The 19,216-nt window shown below is 37.5% G+C and overlaps 3 protein-coding genes across 3 annotated transcripts; 1 reads left to right on the top strand and 2 right to left on the bottom strand.

The window, feature by feature from the left end:
• Nucleotides 1–965: 965 nt before the first annotated feature.
• LOC147869681 (phosphatidylinositol N-acetylglucosaminyltransferase subunit P-like) lies at nt 966–3,569 on the bottom strand. Its single transcript, XM_087331902.1, has 5 exons — nt 3,304–3,569; nt 1,894–1,966; nt 1,620–1,738; nt 1,392–1,512; nt 966–1,296 (listed from the first exon to the last, which is right to left on the bottom strand). The coding sequence occupies exons 1-5, from the start codon at nt 3,476–3,478 to the stop codon at nt 1,236–1,238; spliced, it is 549 nt and encodes a 182-aa protein (XP_087188028.1). The 5' UTR covers nt 3,479–3,569; the 3' UTR covers nt 966–1,235.
• A 1,307-nt stretch (nt 3,570–4,876) lies between these two features.
• LOC147869680 (cation/H(+) antiporter 18-like) lies at nt 4,877–8,243 on the bottom strand. The gene is made up of 3 exons (XM_087331889.1): nt 8,020–8,243; nt 6,776–7,777; nt 4,877–6,646 (listed from the first exon to the last, which is right to left on the bottom strand). The coding sequence occupies exons 1-3, from the start codon at nt 8,239–8,241 to the stop codon at nt 5,066–5,068; spliced, it is 2,805 nt and encodes a 934-aa protein (XP_087188015.1). The 5' UTR covers nt 8,242–8,243; the 3' UTR covers nt 4,877–5,065.
• Nucleotides 8,244–12,114: 3,871 nt separating this feature from the next.
• Nucleotides 12,115–18,789, top strand: LOC147869679 (uncharacterized). The gene is made up of 9 exons (XM_087331877.1): nt 12,115–12,352; nt 13,563–13,806; nt 14,177–14,326; nt 16,332–16,389; nt 16,501–16,593; nt 16,693–16,725; nt 16,855–16,946; nt 17,709–17,768; nt 18,243–18,789. Exons 1-9 carry the CDS (start codon nt 12,159–12,161, stop codon nt 18,495–18,497), a joined length of 1,179 nt encoding a protein of 392 aa, XP_087188003.1. The 5' UTR covers nt 12,115–12,158; the 3' UTR covers nt 18,498–18,789.
• Nucleotides 18,790–19,216: the final 427 nt, after the last annotated feature.

Raw genomic sequence — 19,216 nt, 5'->3', positions numbered from 1 at the left:
GGTAGTTCAATGATTTAAAAAATACTTCATCACTTTCATGAGGATTCCATACAGGATTTTTTTTGTATTTAGGTAAATTTCTTGAGTTGTTTGTGATGCATATAGCTTCCCAATTTGGTGAGGTTTGGGATAACCAAAGCTCAAGTTTTAAGCTTCAAGGACAAATGGTTTCAATGACTACAAAGACGAAGTAAAGACATTGAATGTTTTGTTGTGGCCACTTATTGATGTTATGTAATGCACGAGTATCTATGACTCTAAAGTTATGTTATTACCATAGTATGAACCATATGTACCATACTTTTGGGTTAACTATTTATTATGAGGTAAATAAGCCTGAAAAATGGGAAAAAAAAAACATTTGAATAACATTCGCATTTGTTCTCCAACGTAGGAAAACGAATGTTATGCTAGACGAACACGAAATTTACGTACTATGGTTATTACCATATTGCTATCCAGTGATACTCATTGAATGTTTTGTTGTGGCCACTTATTGATGTTATGTAATGCATGAGTATCTATGACTCTAAAGTTATGTTATTACCATAGTATGAACCATATGTACCATACTTTTGGGTTAACTATTTATTATGAGGTAAATAAGCCTGAAAAATGGGAAAAAAAAACATTTGAATAACATTTGCATTCGTTCTCCAACGTAGGAAAACAAATGTTATGCTAGACGAACACGAATTTTACGTACTATGGTTATTACCATATTGCTATCCAGTGATACTCATTTTTGAATCTATGTTTGAAGTGAATTGCTTTTGACATTGAATGATCTTCTAAAAGTCTACATTGAATCTCTTCTAAAGAAAATACAACATTCTAGATAGAGGATGTATTACAGATCATTGCAAATAAACCATGTATACAGAGTCAAGGACTGCAATAAGATAGATATTATGACCTTTTCAAAAACATTCATGTAAAATTCTAAATCACCAAAAACCAAACCCACGTAAATAACTTGCTTGTAATTAAGCATTGTGTTTTTCACAAAAGTTGATTACTTTGGTAAGCTTTATAGTAGTTTTTTTTATATTGAGATTTACCATTCAAATCCCGTATATCTTGATAAAGTGGGAAGAATTCAATCTTGGATGGTGATCAAAGTGAACACAAATGTTCGGAATAGTAAATATCACTTTATCCGCCATTTATCAGATCTCGGTTTGGATATGTAACATCCAATATGCATGAATATAATATGTATATATATATTTATCCTATCTTCTTATCAAACATTTTTTTGTGGAGTTTGTCGCCAATTCAGCCCAATCAGTATTCCTGCGTCAATCTTAACAATGAGGGGATTGCTTCATGCAGTTAATTTGATAAAAAAACAAAACTTCATTTAACCTTTAACCAAATATTATCTTCACCTTGTACCAAACATCATAAGATTCACTTCAGTAATTGGAATGTCAGAGATTGGATCAATCGGCCTTTCACTTTGGAGTGAACTGCCACTAGGAAGAGTTACAGGAGCTCTTGTGAATTCATCTGCAGTTTTAAAGGAGAATTTCAATCATCTCCATGATAGCAATAATAATTCCATCGAAGCCAAACAAAAGAACATAAAAATGAAATGAAATATGAAAAAACCTCACCACATAAAGAGTTCCATGAGTTGGGGGGGATTGTGACGATATAATTCAAACTTGTATACATAACACAAACAAAAATGATCAGCATCATAGCATATGCTGGGAATGCAACAGCCCAGTACCTGTATTTAGGGAACCGAACGTCAGTTAATATGCATGCAAGGTGTAAAAGTTAATGTTATCTAATACAGCATTTCTAGCTAGGTTTTAGAAACTTTATGCTATTACCACACATACCCATAAAAATCTATAAATATTTACAGCCAAGAACAATTACCGACTGGGATAGTACGTAATGCCAATTAAGTAAAGCCACGATTCTGGTAGATAAGCCCATCCAAAAAATAGAACTGCAAATATCAGGGAATAATCATTCTCTCTCTCTTCCATACTTGTCTTTTCACTCTTCCCCTGAAAGGACTGATTCGCAACAGCATTAAAGGAAAAAACTGTGTGTCAACCAATTATGCCAACAGATCAGTATTTAAATGTATTGAAAACAAAGTGGAATTGCCAAGAAGGATGTGATGTGATGTCCTGTGCAAAGACTCACTGGAAAATGGGAATAAAGAAACTCCAAACATCAAAACAATGACCAAAACGGATCACAATAGGTGTTGAACAACTCATCGCTGGAGAAACCTATGAATGGTCACAAGAAAAAAACATACTCTCTCCACTTATCTCACACTGGTATTCCATAGGCATATCAAAGTTTCACAGCTGCAAACCTAGCACCCATTAACATAGACACCAAGACACATTTGATGGGAACTTTGTTCTATCATTAACCACTTAGGTGTTTGTAGCTATCTTATTACTCGTCTTGGTACAAAATTCACATTTTAGCGACCATATAATCTTGAGACACATCAGCACCAATTTCTGTCCATGTTTTGTTTGCCACATCAGCTTGGAAGTCCACATTCGGCAACCGTTGATATTGTGCCATTCGCCTAATCCAGCCCCTCATATAAGTTTTGTAACCAATTATCATGTGCAAAATCACCATGTAATTTCATCTCATCATTCCTTCTGAGCCTGTCGATGGTGTGGTACAAATTTCTTTTATGGATTTCTGGTACAAACCTGATATTTTGGAGAACAACAAAGGTGTGTCACATCAGCACAGAATTTGTTTGCTACCAATAATGGTGTGGCATATCATGGCTCTTGAAGACAATGGATGTTGTATAAGCTTAGTTGCATCATGGATCCTGAGGATTAGCATAGATTTCCACTGGCTGCATCTACTCCAAACTTAGACATAATCACATCACATGCTTGCTATGGACGTTTTTGAATTTTCATACATTGGCTCACGATTATTTTTGCAATCAATGACTATCTGCCACGTAAGCGTGGATTATCTTTTGTGACCAATAATTTTGTGCCATCGTGATACTCCGCTTGGAACCTAGACAATGGATGTTATGCATGACTTTGCAGCTGGAGAACCCAGGCATCAAGATGTCTTTTTTTTGTAAGCAGTGATGGTCTTCCGCATTAGCATGTATGTCCATTATGAATAACAGTGTTCAGATTCGAGTAACAGCCACTGAATCAAAACCCATCCTTAGTCATACTATGTTTGACCTGTGGATGCTATGCATGACCTTTTTATCGTAAACAGAATAGAATTATACACACACATATATGCACATCATATATGTAGAGAGAGACCTACCTGTTGCCACAATGGTGGAAATAGATCCAACGAAGCCATAGACCTCTGCTGGCTTGGCACCTTGCTTGTTTCTGTCCCCTTCACCTTCAGCCAATATGAAAACTGAGGCTTTCTCCCTTGATATAGACAGCGCCCTTCTAGGGCTCGCCACAGAAGAAGAAGAATCCGCGGCCATATCGATTCTTGCTTCTTGTCGGAGACGGTAACAGAAACGAAGAAGAACAGGGGATTGACGTTCGTTCTAAAAGAGGCAACTTCTACCAAAATTATCCCTCTGATATCAAATAGCCCTCCAAATAGTCTCCAAAAATACCCTCCAAATATCAACCCCAAAAATACTCATTTCTCAAAATTCTCAAAATACCCCTCTCCCTCTGATCCCTCATTCTCTCGTAAACATCTAGAATGATGAGTGTTGTTCTCGGAGGGGTATTTTGGTAAATTCCCCTTACTAGAAGAATGATGGCATCGATCACCAAAGCTTGTCTACATGCATTCTCATGCTCATTATTGAGAATGAACTCGCTTGAAACATGAAGCCTTCGATCAACCAAGCCTTCAAAGTTTTGAGTTCACGTATGATCCATGTCTCCACAACATCATGAATAGTGGATTTGACCACTAGCTTTGGACATTGTATATGAAGATTGTTGTTGACGAAGAATGTATTCACCATCTAGAAATCACAAATGCAAGAAGCATATATAGGAGATATTATTAATTTGCGTTCTTTGTGTTTTGGAAAGAGCAAGGTGTTTTCTTTATTTAGGTTTTGTATATTTTATAACCATTATCCTTCAAATGCACAGTTCCAAAATGACCATGCACTATAGATATGCTTTATCCATTCTTTTTGTTTAAGTGATGATCCTTCCCCATTACTTATTTTTTCAGTCATTGAAGTTTCTATCTATAATAACTAAAAATCCATCATTTTTAACATTGTGGTGTGACTATATGAATCTTTTCAATAGGTACCCATTGCATTTCTAAGATGCACTTGGAATCAACATGTGCATTGCAAAAGGATATACAAGGCTATCTAGAAAACTATCTAATGATAGCATGTTCCAAAGCACATGCATATACTTGGCTTTAAGTGCAAGAGAAAACTTTTTCACATTCAAATAACCATGGGCTATATATATTGATGCTTGTACAATTATTATGATTATTCGACACATCTACCATGGATAGTGATAGCTATACCACATGGCAAATGCAAATTACATCCAAATGGAAATATCCCCTCGTGCAATGTTGATATTTTTGATAATATAAATCCCCATTCAAGCTTGGACCTTGGAAGGGTATCAAACATTGTACTTTTAGGCAAGCTAATTATATTCACCACCCAAAATCTAAGTATGAACAAAATAATTGATAATGACATAATAATCTAGCAAGGTCGGCTCTAAGCAAAGTAGATTGCATGATAAGCCATGAATTATTTATATGGTAATGTGGCTAGATTGGAATTGAACTATATTTAGGTGGCATGATACTCTTAAGTTGCATGTATGAAAAACATCATCAAAGCTGTGCATTATACTTAACGCTCGTTGCGTTGCTCTAATTAAGTTGCATTGAAATATTAGCTCAAGTTATAGCTTCATGAGATCATGAATATATACATCACAAAATTCCAACCTTGAAAAATGGAGGGGATACTCGGAAATACACATGTGAATAATTGTATACCATGAAGGGCCGTGGCATATGCTTACAATGGGGTCAGTGTTGACTCATAATCTTAGTGACATTAATCTCTTTCAACAAACACGGTACTTGGAACATTGTCATCATTTATATCATCATTATCAGAAGCTCTACTAGGAACTTTATTATCATTATCAAAAGCTGCACCAGGAACTTTATCAAGGTTATCATCATGATCAATGCTATCATCATTATCCCTCCCCGGAGAGGATTGGAGAGACGGAGTACGGGGACCTGTAGCAACAAGGAGCCCCCTAGAAAGCAAGTTATTTGTCTTTGAGAAGGAAGCACCCTCTACTTTCCGACAATCTATCTCCTCTTTCACCAAAGCAGGATCGTGCCTTTGAATAACAAATATCGAAGAATGAGTGTGGTGACTACAAGTGATGAGGGCATCCCCTATAAGACCTAGCTCCGGAAACTCTACTTGCCTCCCCGTTAACGTTGCGATCATCGGAGACGGAGTCCTTCCTCGGCCCATTACCAACAAGGTAAAATCTTTGATCCTTCCAATATCAATCGCTACCTCGATCGGGTTGGTATTAACTACTATCTCCTCAAATGTGACAGATCGTGTCATAGTAATTTCTTGTTGCGATTCTATCATTGTGACCAAGCTTGCCTCCTTCACCACTGCCAAACACTCTTCATCTAGTTTCTCTTCCTCTGCCATGTTGCGATTCAAAGTCTCTAAGGAATTACCGTGCGCCATGGAAAAAGGAGAGCTTCGAGAGAACCTCGAGTTTTGCACATCCCCTTCAATAATATCACTATGACATGAATGTTGATCGCAATACTCAGACGACAATATAGATATTGATACATGATCCGTTATAGGTCCTTGAATAAACCTAAAGACCTTCAATTTCACTCCTGGATGCTCTACCATGCGATAGCCAAAGGCAAGTGCCTCTCTATCATCAGGACCTCCAAAGAACAAAACAGCCACATTGTGGTCCACATGATTTGAAGACAGAGAAGCCATGCCGATTCCACGATCCACTAAGATTCCGACCGAACAAGGGGCATGTGAAAGAACTTTCAGATTCACATTCCGTAGACCCGGATTGTTACCCTCCCAAACACCATCTACTGGACGGGCATGCTTGTGAAAAGGTATCACAATGAAGCAAGCTCTCTTTTGCCCAGCTATGGCACAAATATCTTCATGCATATCATCAAAATTTGATATAGCAGTCATGGCTTGGACGGTTACTTTGCTCAACTGTCCATATGCTTCAAAGGCAAGCACAACACTATCCATGTTGTCGTGATAATCACTAGATGGCAACCCATTTGTTCTTACCTTTTGCACTTTCATGATCGAAGAAGGCCTTTCGGTTAACTGAAGCAAATGCAAAATATACATTCGGAGAGTCCGCTTTCTTGTTCCTCTAGAAGCTTCAATGAGATTAATTATGGCATGAACATTTGGCATCCCGTGCACACATGCCAAAACACGTAGTTCTGCGTCATCTTTACTTCCTGGAATGTAGAGAACTCTTCGACTGTAAGGTACTTGGTTCCGGGCTGGTTTATACAATGCCATAACCGTAGGAGTAGTAATAAAGGTCGTGACTAGGGCCATCAAAACCATGATAGCAAATGTCTCATCGTTAAGGACCTGCGTGTTTGAAATTATATAAATGCAGAAGATAGATTCTTTTACTCTTGGGAAGAAATGGAAATGGTGCTGAACGATGGAAATGAAACAAGTGTTTTTAAGCACATGAAAAACAAATGCATTGATTACCTTCCTATCCTTGCCGATATTGAGGACTATGAGCTCCACTAGACCTTTCGTGTTCATAAGAAATCCTAGGGTTAGTGATTTCCGGATATTCATCTTGTGGACAGAAGCAACTGCGAAAGTACCGAATACTTTCCCAATACATGCTGTGGCAATAACGAGGACCAGAAGACTGAAGGATTGTGCACTGTGGATAGATCTGATATTTGTCTTCAATCCACTGGAAGCAAAGTACAGCGGTAACATGAGAATGGTTACGAAATCTTCAATTTTCTCTATCATCATGGTTCCAAATGCTCCTTCTTTTGGTATGATCAGCCCAAACACAAAAGCTCCAAAAATAGCATGAATACCTACAGCATCGGTTGCAAAACCCGAAATCAAAACTCCACCAAGAGTTATTGCAACATGAAGCTCATTGGCAGGCTCATTCTCCACGGCTTGTCTAGTAAATAAAGCCATAAGGGGCCTGATAATAACAAACATAACTATCACAAAAGCAAGCCCACATAGAAACACCCACAGGGCAATCAGAGGGCTCTTTCCAGAGCCTGATAAGGCAACTGCCAATGCGAGAAGAATCCACGCTGCCATATCATTTACTGCTGCTGCTGACATGGCCATTTGTCCCACATCTGTAGTGAGAAGTTTCCTTTCTGCTAGAATTCGAGCCAATACAGGAAACGCTGTTATAGACATGGCCACTCCCATGAAGATTAGAAAGGGGACAAATCGTCCATCCGAAGCAATAGTTCTATGTAAGACAACTGAAACTCCTACACCTGCAATGAAGGGGACACAGATTCCAGCCGCAGCTATACTCAATGCTTGTTTTCCTGTCCTTCTGATGGCATGTAGGTCGAGCTCGAGACCCACGAGAAAAAGGAAAAATATAAGGCCTAGATCTGCTACTGTGTCAAGCACAGTAATACTCTGCTTGGGAAATATATGGTTGACGTAGGTTTTGTTGCGACCCAATGCAGAAGGACCGAGTAGTATCCCTCCCTGTTGAATTTAGGATTAATCGATTAATATTTTTTCAATGCATACATAAGTAAAGTTTTATTACACTGTGTCAAGAACAAATTTACTGGGAATGTATTACTGCACAAGAAGCTATATTAAATTATGTCAAGAAAAAATGTAGATTTTCCAGCATATGACACTAGAGAAGCTATATTACATGATACCATTAACAGTGCAATTACTATTGGAGCAAATAACAAGAGATTAAGATATGAATTTACAATGATTTCCGCTATGACCCGCGGTTGTCGAAAGGGGCGAAGAAGGAGAGCCAAGAAACGAGTGACAACAAGGACTAAACAGATCTGGACGATCAACAAAGGAAGAGAAAAGTTCATGGGATTATCTCCTTGCCAAACACCATTAGAAACAGCTGATATTGGATCTGTACATATGTTCGACGATCCTGTCCCATTGTTATTCAAAGCTGAAGAAGTTGACATATCGAGAAAGCATATATCCAGCGATATCAACAGTATTTTGCAGAGATTGATCCTCTAATATGTGGCTTTTATAACCTTTGATTAATTTTGCATCCTGTTCAGCAGAATTAGCCAGACAAATTTATTTAGATAAAGAAATGATTTAGATCAGAAAGGAAAATACATACATACATATACATATATGACAACAAATGAGACAAAGGAAAACGATACAAAGAAGAACAATAAAGGGATGGAAAATGTACAGAAAAAATGACAGGTTAATTACTTATTATGAAAGAATATATGAAGAAAATAAGGGAGAAAAATTAATAATACATGCGACCAAAAGAAAGGAAATTTTGAAACAAACAAGAACAAATAAGGAAGGGGAGAAGATCCCAACAAGTTCAGCCATTGAAGAGAATCTAAATATATAAGAAGAGAACAAGAACAAGAACAGAAGAAGAAAAAAAATGAAGCAAAGACAATATAATTAAAAAGGAAAAACCCTAAACATAGCCAAAGAAAGGAAATTTAGATAGACGAAGAAGAAGCAAAGAAGAAACGGAAGAAGAAATCTTGAAGAAATACAACCCTATCTTGTGACCAAAAAGTAAAAGGAAAATATGTATATGAACAACGAGAAGAAGCAAAAATGCAGAGAAAAATAGAAAAGACTTACCTGTGACGAATGCAGTCGATATATGCTTTATTATAAGTTGGACATTCTTCTTCTTCTGCAACCTTTTGCAAGAATAAGGAAAATGAGGAAGAAGAAGAAGAAGTAGAAGAAACGTTTCATGTTCTTCATGGCAAAAAGACCTTAATGTTAAAGATCAAGCTATGGCAAGCGGTCATGCATTGATATTGATAACAGAGACAAAAACAGAATATTTCCCTGCAAACGTGTACGAAAGAAAGAGAAGATCATGGTTTTCGATTCATTCCAATGTTGTCATTCCTGTAGTGACAAGTATATTAATAGCGAGGATTCACGATCAACGAGTGTGGGTGTTAGAAGCTTCGATAGTTGGATGTATTCGGTGCTGATAGAAGAGGAATTAGGGTTAGGGTTTTGTTTCCAACGTTATTTCGCGCCGATGACGTTGTTGTTGTTAATTTTTCTTCTCTGCTGCATGGAGGAGAGGAGGAGCACGAAGAAGAAGATTAAGGAGAAGGAGAGGCGGCCTAAATTAGGCCTCCAAAATCCGAGGTTGGCGCATGAGATTGTATCCCCCACTTCTTGGCCCCAATCCCAATCTTACATATTTATGTGTTGTGTATGAGCATGTATGTATGTATGCATCTGTATGTATGCATATGGAGGCTGTCCGGGGCCCCACGTGTGAACACGCCCGCCCACTCCTTTCCTTGTGCTTGTGTGTACATACATACATATTTGTTGCCTTTCTTTATCTCTCTCGTCCATCTCGGTTTTCGCCTTCCTCTCATATCATGCCATGAGTTTTGTCACTATCAACTCCATGTACTTACGTATCCCTCTAACACCGGCCATGGTTACCGATACAATGCCCCCCCCCCCCCCTCTGCAACTTACCGATGCCCGCTTTGATCATTGATGTGGCCTTCCTTTGTGGCTTCGAGATCATTCCCCACAAAAAACTATTGGGATGTGCTCGACACAACCACCTGATGTCCGAACAAACTCTACTTTGGTCCTATGACACTCCAAATGAGAAAGAGCAATGGACGGTGCGTCATCAACCACTTGACGTGGGAGACCATAAATGTCTTATCTGTGATAGATACAACGCTATGTACAAGAATTCTCGTTCTTGTAGGCATGATCTTAGGGATCAATTATTCTAAATGCTAGTTTTGATTGTTTAAGAGTATTGATGGGAATCTATTTTGTCCGAAGACCTGCGGCAAACCAATAGGACTTGGCGATCTATTAGGACTTTACCTCACAAGGCTTGTGGTAAAACCTGATTTCCATGCAACAAAAGGAAATAAAATATTTTATGTGAGCACAAAATGTCTGGGAGGTCTAGTAGCCTCGTGCACAACACAATATCACTAATGGCTTGTTGGTATATTAAAAATGAGTAAACTATAGAAATACATCTTCATACGTGCAATTGCAATCAGACAAATGTGAAGAGATTTATTATTTCAACTTCGAGGACATCTATGTGGAAGATAACACATATCAAATTTACTTGATATTCTGACATCTACTATATAACATGAACAATGTATCATCCACGAGGAATGCATTACTCTAGTCATTTATACATTTTGTTGTGTTGGTTTGGATTCCATGGATAATCCATTACTGTTGGAAAATAATGCAAACCTCAAGGATCATCTAATTCCAATTGGCAATGTTGCAAGTGTCGTGCATAAATTGAATCAAACAATCAATAATGCAAGTCAAATGGATAATTTGTTTCCAATTTGAATTGACAATAATGCATGTCCCATGGACAACTTAATCTTCCATCCACTTGATATTTTGATAGATCGACATTAGGTATTGGCAAGGGTCACAACACAACCCTGAATGTCCAACAACTATCAAGGGATCGTGTGGTTGGTAACTCGGTGAATGCTTAATTGAACATGTAGAAATGAAAGCTCCATTTCACGACTTGAAATATTGTTTATTCCCACAAGAAGAACAAAATCTAAGTGTTTCGTATATTAAATATTTTTTATTTTCCAAAACAAAGGAGGGGGAGTTACATATGATCATTAAGTTCACAATAATTGACTATGCTCTACATGGTATCATTTTATTATGCTTATGTAACCTGGAATTCTTCTCAACTCCATATTTTGACTCAATAAACTTGCCATCACATATGGTTTGTGATGATTAGGTTGACATTGCATAGCATGTCACTACGAGTAGCCTTGAATTGTTTTCGAGTTGATCATTCATAAAAGGTGAGCAAAGCATGATGATTTATGCCGCGTCAAGTTTTGAGCTACTCATGTGTGCCATGCTTTTTCGTAGCTTTGAATTGTTCTCGGCTCCTCAAAACATTTGTTTGAAAGTTCAAATAACGAAATTTGCAATGTTATGACAAATAGATTCACCTTATCTCCCTACCTTTGCTTCTGAGACCAACCGTTTGCATTTTTATGCATCTTGAATTCATGATCATCCATTGGATGTGATTGAACATACGATCATCAAGTCCACCTCGATTCACGTTGCTTCTAATGCCAAAGAGAAATGATGTTGTATTGTTTTTTCCCCAAAAGAAGGGGAAAACATTCACATAGCACAAAAAGCGCGGTTGAACCAAGACTAGATGTCAACCACACAAGCTTCGTTCAATATAGACAACCAACAACCGTTGTGCTTGCAGGCATCATCGACTTGAAGTTTTCAACCATAACGAACCGCCTAAACCTAATCAAGGGGTCATGAAAATAAGGTAAGCAGAGATAAATGGAGTAGACATGGAGACGGGCAATGCAAGGCGTTACCGGAGGAGGAGGAGGTGGGTGGGGATACATGAAGAAGAGGACAATCACAAATATATATGTACAAGAAGCACAAGTTGATCGAGTTGATCCACATCTCTTTGTCTTTTTTCTATATCGGCTCATGGGCGAGGATTTCGACACGTAGGGGATAGCACGAGTAGGATGGTGGTGCCTCCGTATAAGAGCTTATTAACCAATTAGGCGTCGCCACATGGAGATCCGACCAATCGGACACGGCCACATAAGCTTCATATGTCCGAGTGTTTACTTACTTTACTTCTCTTCTTTACGTTGAACATGTAGAGTAGAGAGGGAAGTGGGGGCCTACTCAATCCTGATCGACGGACGGACGATATGTGTAAATTAATTAAGAAGGAAATGAATGAAGAAGATGGTGATTTTACTGCTGTATTTGCAAACTCTACACACAGAGGGGGGAAACCCTTCGAGCAGACGACGGCGACGACCAGGCCATGGCGAGCAGCACGAGATTGTTCCGATTTTATGCTTCCCGCCTCCTTTCTTCTTCCTCTGCTTCGTCTTCTCAATCGCAACCTCTAACTGTAGTTTCCCGGACCACTTCCTCCCTCGCAGATCGCTCTCCTCCTTGGAGCTTTTCTGCGACAAGAAGCTTCAGAGGTGGTCGACATGAGGAGTATAGCAGAAGGTATTCATCATCATTTTGATGTTTTTTTGATATCATTGTCATTATTTCCTGCTCGCTTCTAGCGTCGAAACGTTGCCCATTCATTCCATGCATTGTTGTATATTTCCTCGTCCTTTCTGATTTCGTCTACTTCCTGGTTACTTCTATTTCCCATTTTCCTAACCATTACCATCACTGTTTTAATTCTACATAGGTCCTATAACTCTTTGCTTTCCATCTCAATGCTGCGTATATGTGCAATTTCACGAGCAATCAGCCGACTAATGATACACATTATGTAGTCTAACAAAGACCATATTTTTAGACATTGGAAAGACAAGTGGATGCTTTAGTCTTCCACATGTATTAGTTAATAGAGAAAAGTTTGAAGTTTCTTACACTACAAGGTCCATCATGGTTGCAGGTTAAAAGTAATGCATTTTCATCCTCTTCCTCTGGCAAGTCGTTTTTTGTAACTCAGTGAGTTTTTAATATTTACGTTATTCATGATGTAATGTTTCCATCGGTTGATATGAAAGTATGTGGCTGAAAATTTCTCATTTTGCAAATATAATGTCGTTCAACATGACCAGAATTGAAACATATGTTAACTTTCAGACATCTGGAAAAGTTGTGAGATGGCATGAACATAAAGTTTAGAGGCTTCAAGAAGTTTGAAAAATCTCATATAATTTTTGCAGACATCTGGAAAAGCTCTCAAATGAGACAAGTATAATATTTAGAGACTTTAGGAAGCATGAAAGATCTCATATAAATTATGCAGGCATCTGGAAAAGCTTTCAGATGAGAAGAAAATAAAATTTAGAGACTTGAAGACGTTTTAAAGATCTCACATTAACATTCAGATATCTAGAAAAGCTTTAAGATAAAATGAATATAGATTTAAAGACATTCAGACATATGAAAGATCTCACCTAAAGTTTGAGATAACTCAAAAAGTTTCAGCTACACATGTCACTTCAAGCCATTAAAACATGGTAAGAAACCAAATTTTCAAGAAAAAAATTCAACTTTTCATCTCTGAGGTTCTCCATAATCATGATGCTACTTCTTTTGGAAAGCAGGTGCAAAAGAAAAGTTGAATCTCTTAGAACTTGTTAGCTTCAATATTCATACTATTAATTTACTTGAATTTTATTCTTTCATTAGTTTGGCCTAATTCTAAGATGTGTCCAATCTCTTTTTTGTTTGTTATCCACCATTCATGAAGGTTTGTAATGCCCACACCAACAAATTGGGGTATTCGCATTGTTCCGGAAAAAACTGCTTATGTCATAGAGCGTTTTGGAAAATATGCAAAGACATTGGATCCAGGCATTCATTTATTGATACCCTTGGTAGATCGGATTGCCTATGTACACTCCTTAAAAGAGGAAGCAATCATTATACCTGATCAGAGTGCTATCACAAAAGATAACGTCAGCATATCAATAGATGGAGTTCTGTACGTGAAGGTGATGGAATTAAAAAAGGGAAATTTATCATGCTACACTTAATTATTGACAAAATATCCAAAATTTTCCTTATTTTTCAGAAGTCTCAAAATCTTTGTCCCTCTGCGAAATCTCTATCTCCCTCTCTCTCCAATTTTGGAAAGAAAGGAGAAAAATTGGCAGGAGGGAGAGAAATTTGCCAAAGCAAGAATATTTTGAGAATTTTGAAACCTGAGGGGTATTTTGGGAATTATGAACATATGAGGTATATCTTGATAATTTTGTAAAAAGGTAAGGTTATTTTGGTAAATTTCTTTAAAGACATTATATTGAAACGTCTTGTGGTACAGACAGTAAGTATGTGGATCTGAAACTTGTCACTTTAATGCAGATAGAAGATGCTGTGAAGGCGTCTTATGGTGTTGAGAACCCATTGAATGCTGTTATACAACTTGCTCAAACTACAATGCGCAGCGAGTTGGGTAAAATTACTCTAGACAAGACTTTTGAAGAAAGGGACACACTTAATGAGAAGATAGTGGTAAGTCTAAAAACTGCTATTTATAAATTTTAAATAGGAATTCAATTCCTCATGTCACAAGAAGAAAGCTTAGAACAATGTTGGGCATTCACCCAAATCTGAACCTGAAGTAATGTTTGTGAACAAACTTATAGCCAATTATTGCTCGACAAGAGAGGCCTTGAGTTCTTCCTTAATGAGCAAGTTCCAAGACTCAATCCATATATGGAATCATTTATCAACATAAAAGCTTTTGCGAATGGGTTTGTTATCATTGTGGGGTTTATGGGAGGTCACAGATCTTAGAGCTCCGCTCTCTCTGTCCACAGATACGCACAAGCCCTTAATAACTTTGACAGATGCTAAGACTTCTGCATTGGTGACGGTCAGGCTTACTGTTTTTCGTCAGTACAGGGAGTCACACTCAATGTCAAGCACTCGGACCAAAAACAGGCCCTAAACAGGGGATGGCTTTCTGAGCGTGATAGGTAGCAGAGGCCATCAACACAAGGGAGGGGTATTATGCAGACCAATTTAGGAAAATTTACTCCTTTATTAATCTTCTTCCTTATTGAGAGAGTCATTCACTATCCTCAGAGTAAATTTTGTGAGGTTATGTCAGTCAATCAGAAAACAAATTGATCAAAACAGCATTACTCGATCATACACAGAAAGCAAGTAACAGAGAATATGCATTGTTGCGTCTCTTCTCAGCCTTTCCACTCTTCAATTTTTTTTTTTAATACAACGGTGAAGGGCGTGCTACATGCATGGCCTGCTGGAGATAAAGTACTTCTTATTCCTATGACAGGTATCAAAATACGGCCCCTGAATGGATCTTACACTAGTTGGTTGCTTAATAATTTTGATCAATGGAAATCTCAAGGTTCCATTTTCTTATTCCCAAAATGTACTTTCTTTTATTTATATCTATGTCCAAATAATATCATCAGAATTACCTCTTCAATTCAACGGAATTACATGTCCTCCACTGGATTGCTAATAGTTTCACAATATTGTATTTATATTTTTAGACTTATTCATGGATCATACTCAGGAGAAGTGGTAAAAGGTCACTTCATATACTTAGGCCCTCTCCAACCGAGTCTCATACCAAAATAAAAATATTGCACTTGTGCTTGTTACTTGATCATGTTAACCCATTAGAGATGAGAAAATGTGCAGTCAAACCTCAATTGAAAAATAGAGCAGCTTGGGAAGGACAACCAAGATAGGCAATAGCTAGTTTTGCTTGAAATATATTGAAGTAGAATGTATGATTTTCATGGATTGACGACCAGTATAGTGGGCTAAGATAGCCCAAAGCTTGCTCACCCACATTGAAAATGGAAGCTGGGGTGGAACGCTGAGCAGAAAAAGAGAATATGTGAGTAACTCGTCAATATGGATGATTGAAGAAACATTGAATGGCCATTAGTTATGGTAATTGTCTGCATGTTAAGGAGCAAAATATCAAAACGATGTGAGATAGTCAGAGCTGAGTTGTGAACAGACCCAATAGTCACAAATGCACTTTTTCAAACCGTATCTTCTATACATCATACCGGGAAATTACTGAAGGAAGCATTGCTGTCCACAGTTGGCTCTTGCCTAATCTATGTGACTAATAGAGGCAGGTGAAACCAATTGTTGGTATTCATGAATGAAAGATTGGTTCCAAGTACATGGCATGTGTTTTCAAGAACATATAACTTCCCTAAAGAATGTTCTTTGTCAGGTCCCACATGCTATCGTGGTCTTTAGGAGATGCCGATATTTCTTTCTTTCTTCTCTCACTTGTTGTTGCATTGATGGTTTACACCATAGCTTCAAAGCTATGAAATCAAGAGAACCCTGCCTGATCCTTTCCATGGGCTTGACCCTGTGACATAGATTATAGCAGTCTCCCATGGACGCTAAGAACCTTTCTCTCTGTTTGACCCTTAACATAACTGAAAATTCAGGGTTTCAAACTTCAGATCTCGATTTTTCTACTGTATGTATGAATCACTATCATTTTTCTCAGGAAGCAATCAATGTTGCAGCCAAGGCATGGGGGCTCCAATGTCTACGCTATGAGATAAGTGAGTTGCAGATAATCGTCTGTATTGATTCATAGTTTATTATGTTTGAGATAATCCAATGTCTGTAAAACACATAGAGTCTGTACAGAAGATAACATAATAATCTTACAGAGGACATAACTCCACCTCCTGGTGTTCAGCAAGCTATGGAAATGCAAGCAGAAGCTGAGAGGAGAAAACGGGCTCAGATCCTTGAATCTGAAGGTAAAAACTAATATCTCCGTTTGTGAACTTCAAATAATTTTTTGTTTTGCAATCTAATTGCAAACTTCAAACAAATGATGATCTGATATGATCATGCAGGAGAAAGACAATCTAATATCAATATCGCAGAAGGTAGTTAATTTATCTCTGGAGAAAGGTTCAAGTTTGCAATAATGTATACCGAAAATATTTATCAGTAGATTCTAAAGGAAATGGCTGTATTTTTGCACATTTAATCAATATTATTTGTCTCTATGCCAGGAGAGGGTAGATCAGTTGTTATCAAGGCTGAATCTACTGCAAAAGGGTTACGGCAGATAGCAGAAGCTATCCAAGAAACTGGAGGCCAAGAGGTGAATGTGAACTCTGATTTGTTGTGCAAACTGGACTGGGTGATAATAATATTCTTCGTTTATATAATATTTTTTACAGAAACCTGTCAATCACTCCATTAAGAAGATTCATACATGCCACATAAGATTTGCATTGTCTTCACCGTCCTTGTCATAGTCAAAGTCAATGCAATCTTAATTACAATTTGTCATTTTTCTATTGATCAATCACCACTTACCAGGGTATTTACCATCTCTTATCTCTCCAAGTTATACTGCTTTGATCATCAAAAACTATGGGGGATCAAACCCATAGGATGGCCTTTTGACCACAAGGGTTAATTCATGCCTACCAGTAGTTTATGCAGGTTTTTAACTACCTCCATGGATCAAACACTAAGGAACACTCATCTCATCCATGATGTTGGATCCGTTAGGTTGGAAAGTAATTATATTCTAATTAAAATATACACTTGAATTTGTGGATGGTGTTGGATATGAAAAAGGGAAAAAGCTTTGCGCCACAAAACTCTCTTTGGTGCTGAAAATCTCTTTTTTACACAACAGATTTGCCCAGAACCGTATTTTCTTGAATAGGAGGTTTACTTTTTCCACTTCAAATTGGTTTCATCCATTTTCTTCATGAATTTATCCTGTCATCTGATCTTCCTCCTATGATTTAGATCTCTCATCTTCAACCTCTTATGTATGTTTCACCCTTGCAAAATTAGTGTTATTTATGTTTTCTTGACCAGTTTCCTAAATTCTCGTGTCTTTGTGCAGGCAGTGTCATTGAAAATAGCTGAACAGTATCTTGATGCATTCAAAAACATTGCAAGGGAGGTCTGTTAATTTCATTGTGCCTATTATGTGTACTTTTAAAAATATTGATCTGCTAGTTTAAGGTTTACAGAAATGAAGATATAATTCCCAATTATGAGTTCTGGTTGATCAATGAATACGCAGACAATGGGAAAATATGCAGGGGGTTTGTGCATATATAGGTGATGCAAAAACGGGGGGTTTATGATAGAAAAATACTGAGAAGAAGATTCAATCTGAGAGTAGCACATAAAAATAGGTACAACATGAATGGATTCTACAAGAGTGTCTGTTGATTCTGCAGACATTCAACTTTGTTAAGCAAATGAAATTTCTGTTTATGCTGGTAACATGCATCATACTTAGTAACATTCATGATTATCAATTAGATCTATTGTTTGAAAATGCTGCATATTCGTCATGATATTTGGCAATTTTCTATCATGAATTATTTTCGAACCTCAAATTTGCAGTTTTTACATCCAATCAATGCAGGGAACAACCATGCTGCTTCCAACCAATGCGGGTGATCCGTCAAGTATGGTAGCACAAGCCCTTACAATATACAAGAACATTGTTCATGGTAACAGAACACACATTCCATCAAAGGAAGACATTAATGATAAAAGAGGTTCATCCAAGGATGGACATGTTCAAGATTCTGGCAGGATTCCTGGGGACAGTACATTTTCTTTTCCTTCAGATACTACAGGGGAGATCTTCTCACTTCAGAAGAAAGATCCATCGTAACACAACCATAGAAATTTCAAGTAATTCTTTGAACCGAAGATAATCGTGTTGTCAAAATTTTGCATTTTCTTAAGCAAGCAAAGAGGAATACTAAAGAGGAGTGAAGGTTTAGAGGGTAAGGAAAATGATAAGAAATTTTGAGTTCATGCCAAGGGTCTATTTAGGTGTTGCAATTAATGGAAAGTTTCCACGGTAAGGCTTTTGGAGCATTACCTTACAATTGCTGAATAATAAAAGAAATATCTTACATTATGTATCGAATACGCGCACAGGAATGTACTTGTTTTCCATCCTTGACTTTTTGTATGATAGTAGTTGATAGTATGTCAAACCGATACTTTCCATACTCTACATCATCTGAGCTCATGTACCGGTGGTAGCACACTGAAATTATTGTAGTAAAAATCTGGCAGATAGGTACTGTTTTTGAAGTATATTTCCAAACCAGATTATATTAAATTTAGGAGTGTGGCAATCCATCATTTCGAAATTGAGAAGTTTTATGTTCAAACTTTCTTATTTCTTTATGCTAGTGTCTCAAATTTCACAAAATTTGTGTTTAGTATTCTAACAATCAAGCATTCAAGTGCATTTAGCAGAAGTTTTTAAGTTGTAGCTTCCGTATTTCTTTAGGCTAGTTTGTCTCAAATTTTGCGAAATTCTAAGAAATGTCATTCCAAGTGCATTCAGTAGGTTATGAGATTAGGAAACTCTTGAGC

The sequence above is a fragment of the Azolla caroliniana genome, unplaced genomic scaffold, assembly GCF_043228905.1.
Source record: "Azolla caroliniana isolate FFs.n. ecotype wild unplaced genomic scaffold, voAzoCaro1.0.p SCAF_1, whole genome shotgun sequence".
NCBI classification, from domain to species: domain Eukaryota; kingdom Viridiplantae; phylum Streptophyta; class Polypodiopsida; order Salviniales; family Salviniaceae; genus Azolla; species Azolla caroliniana.
This window is presented reverse-complemented; position numbering and strand designations above follow the sequence as displayed.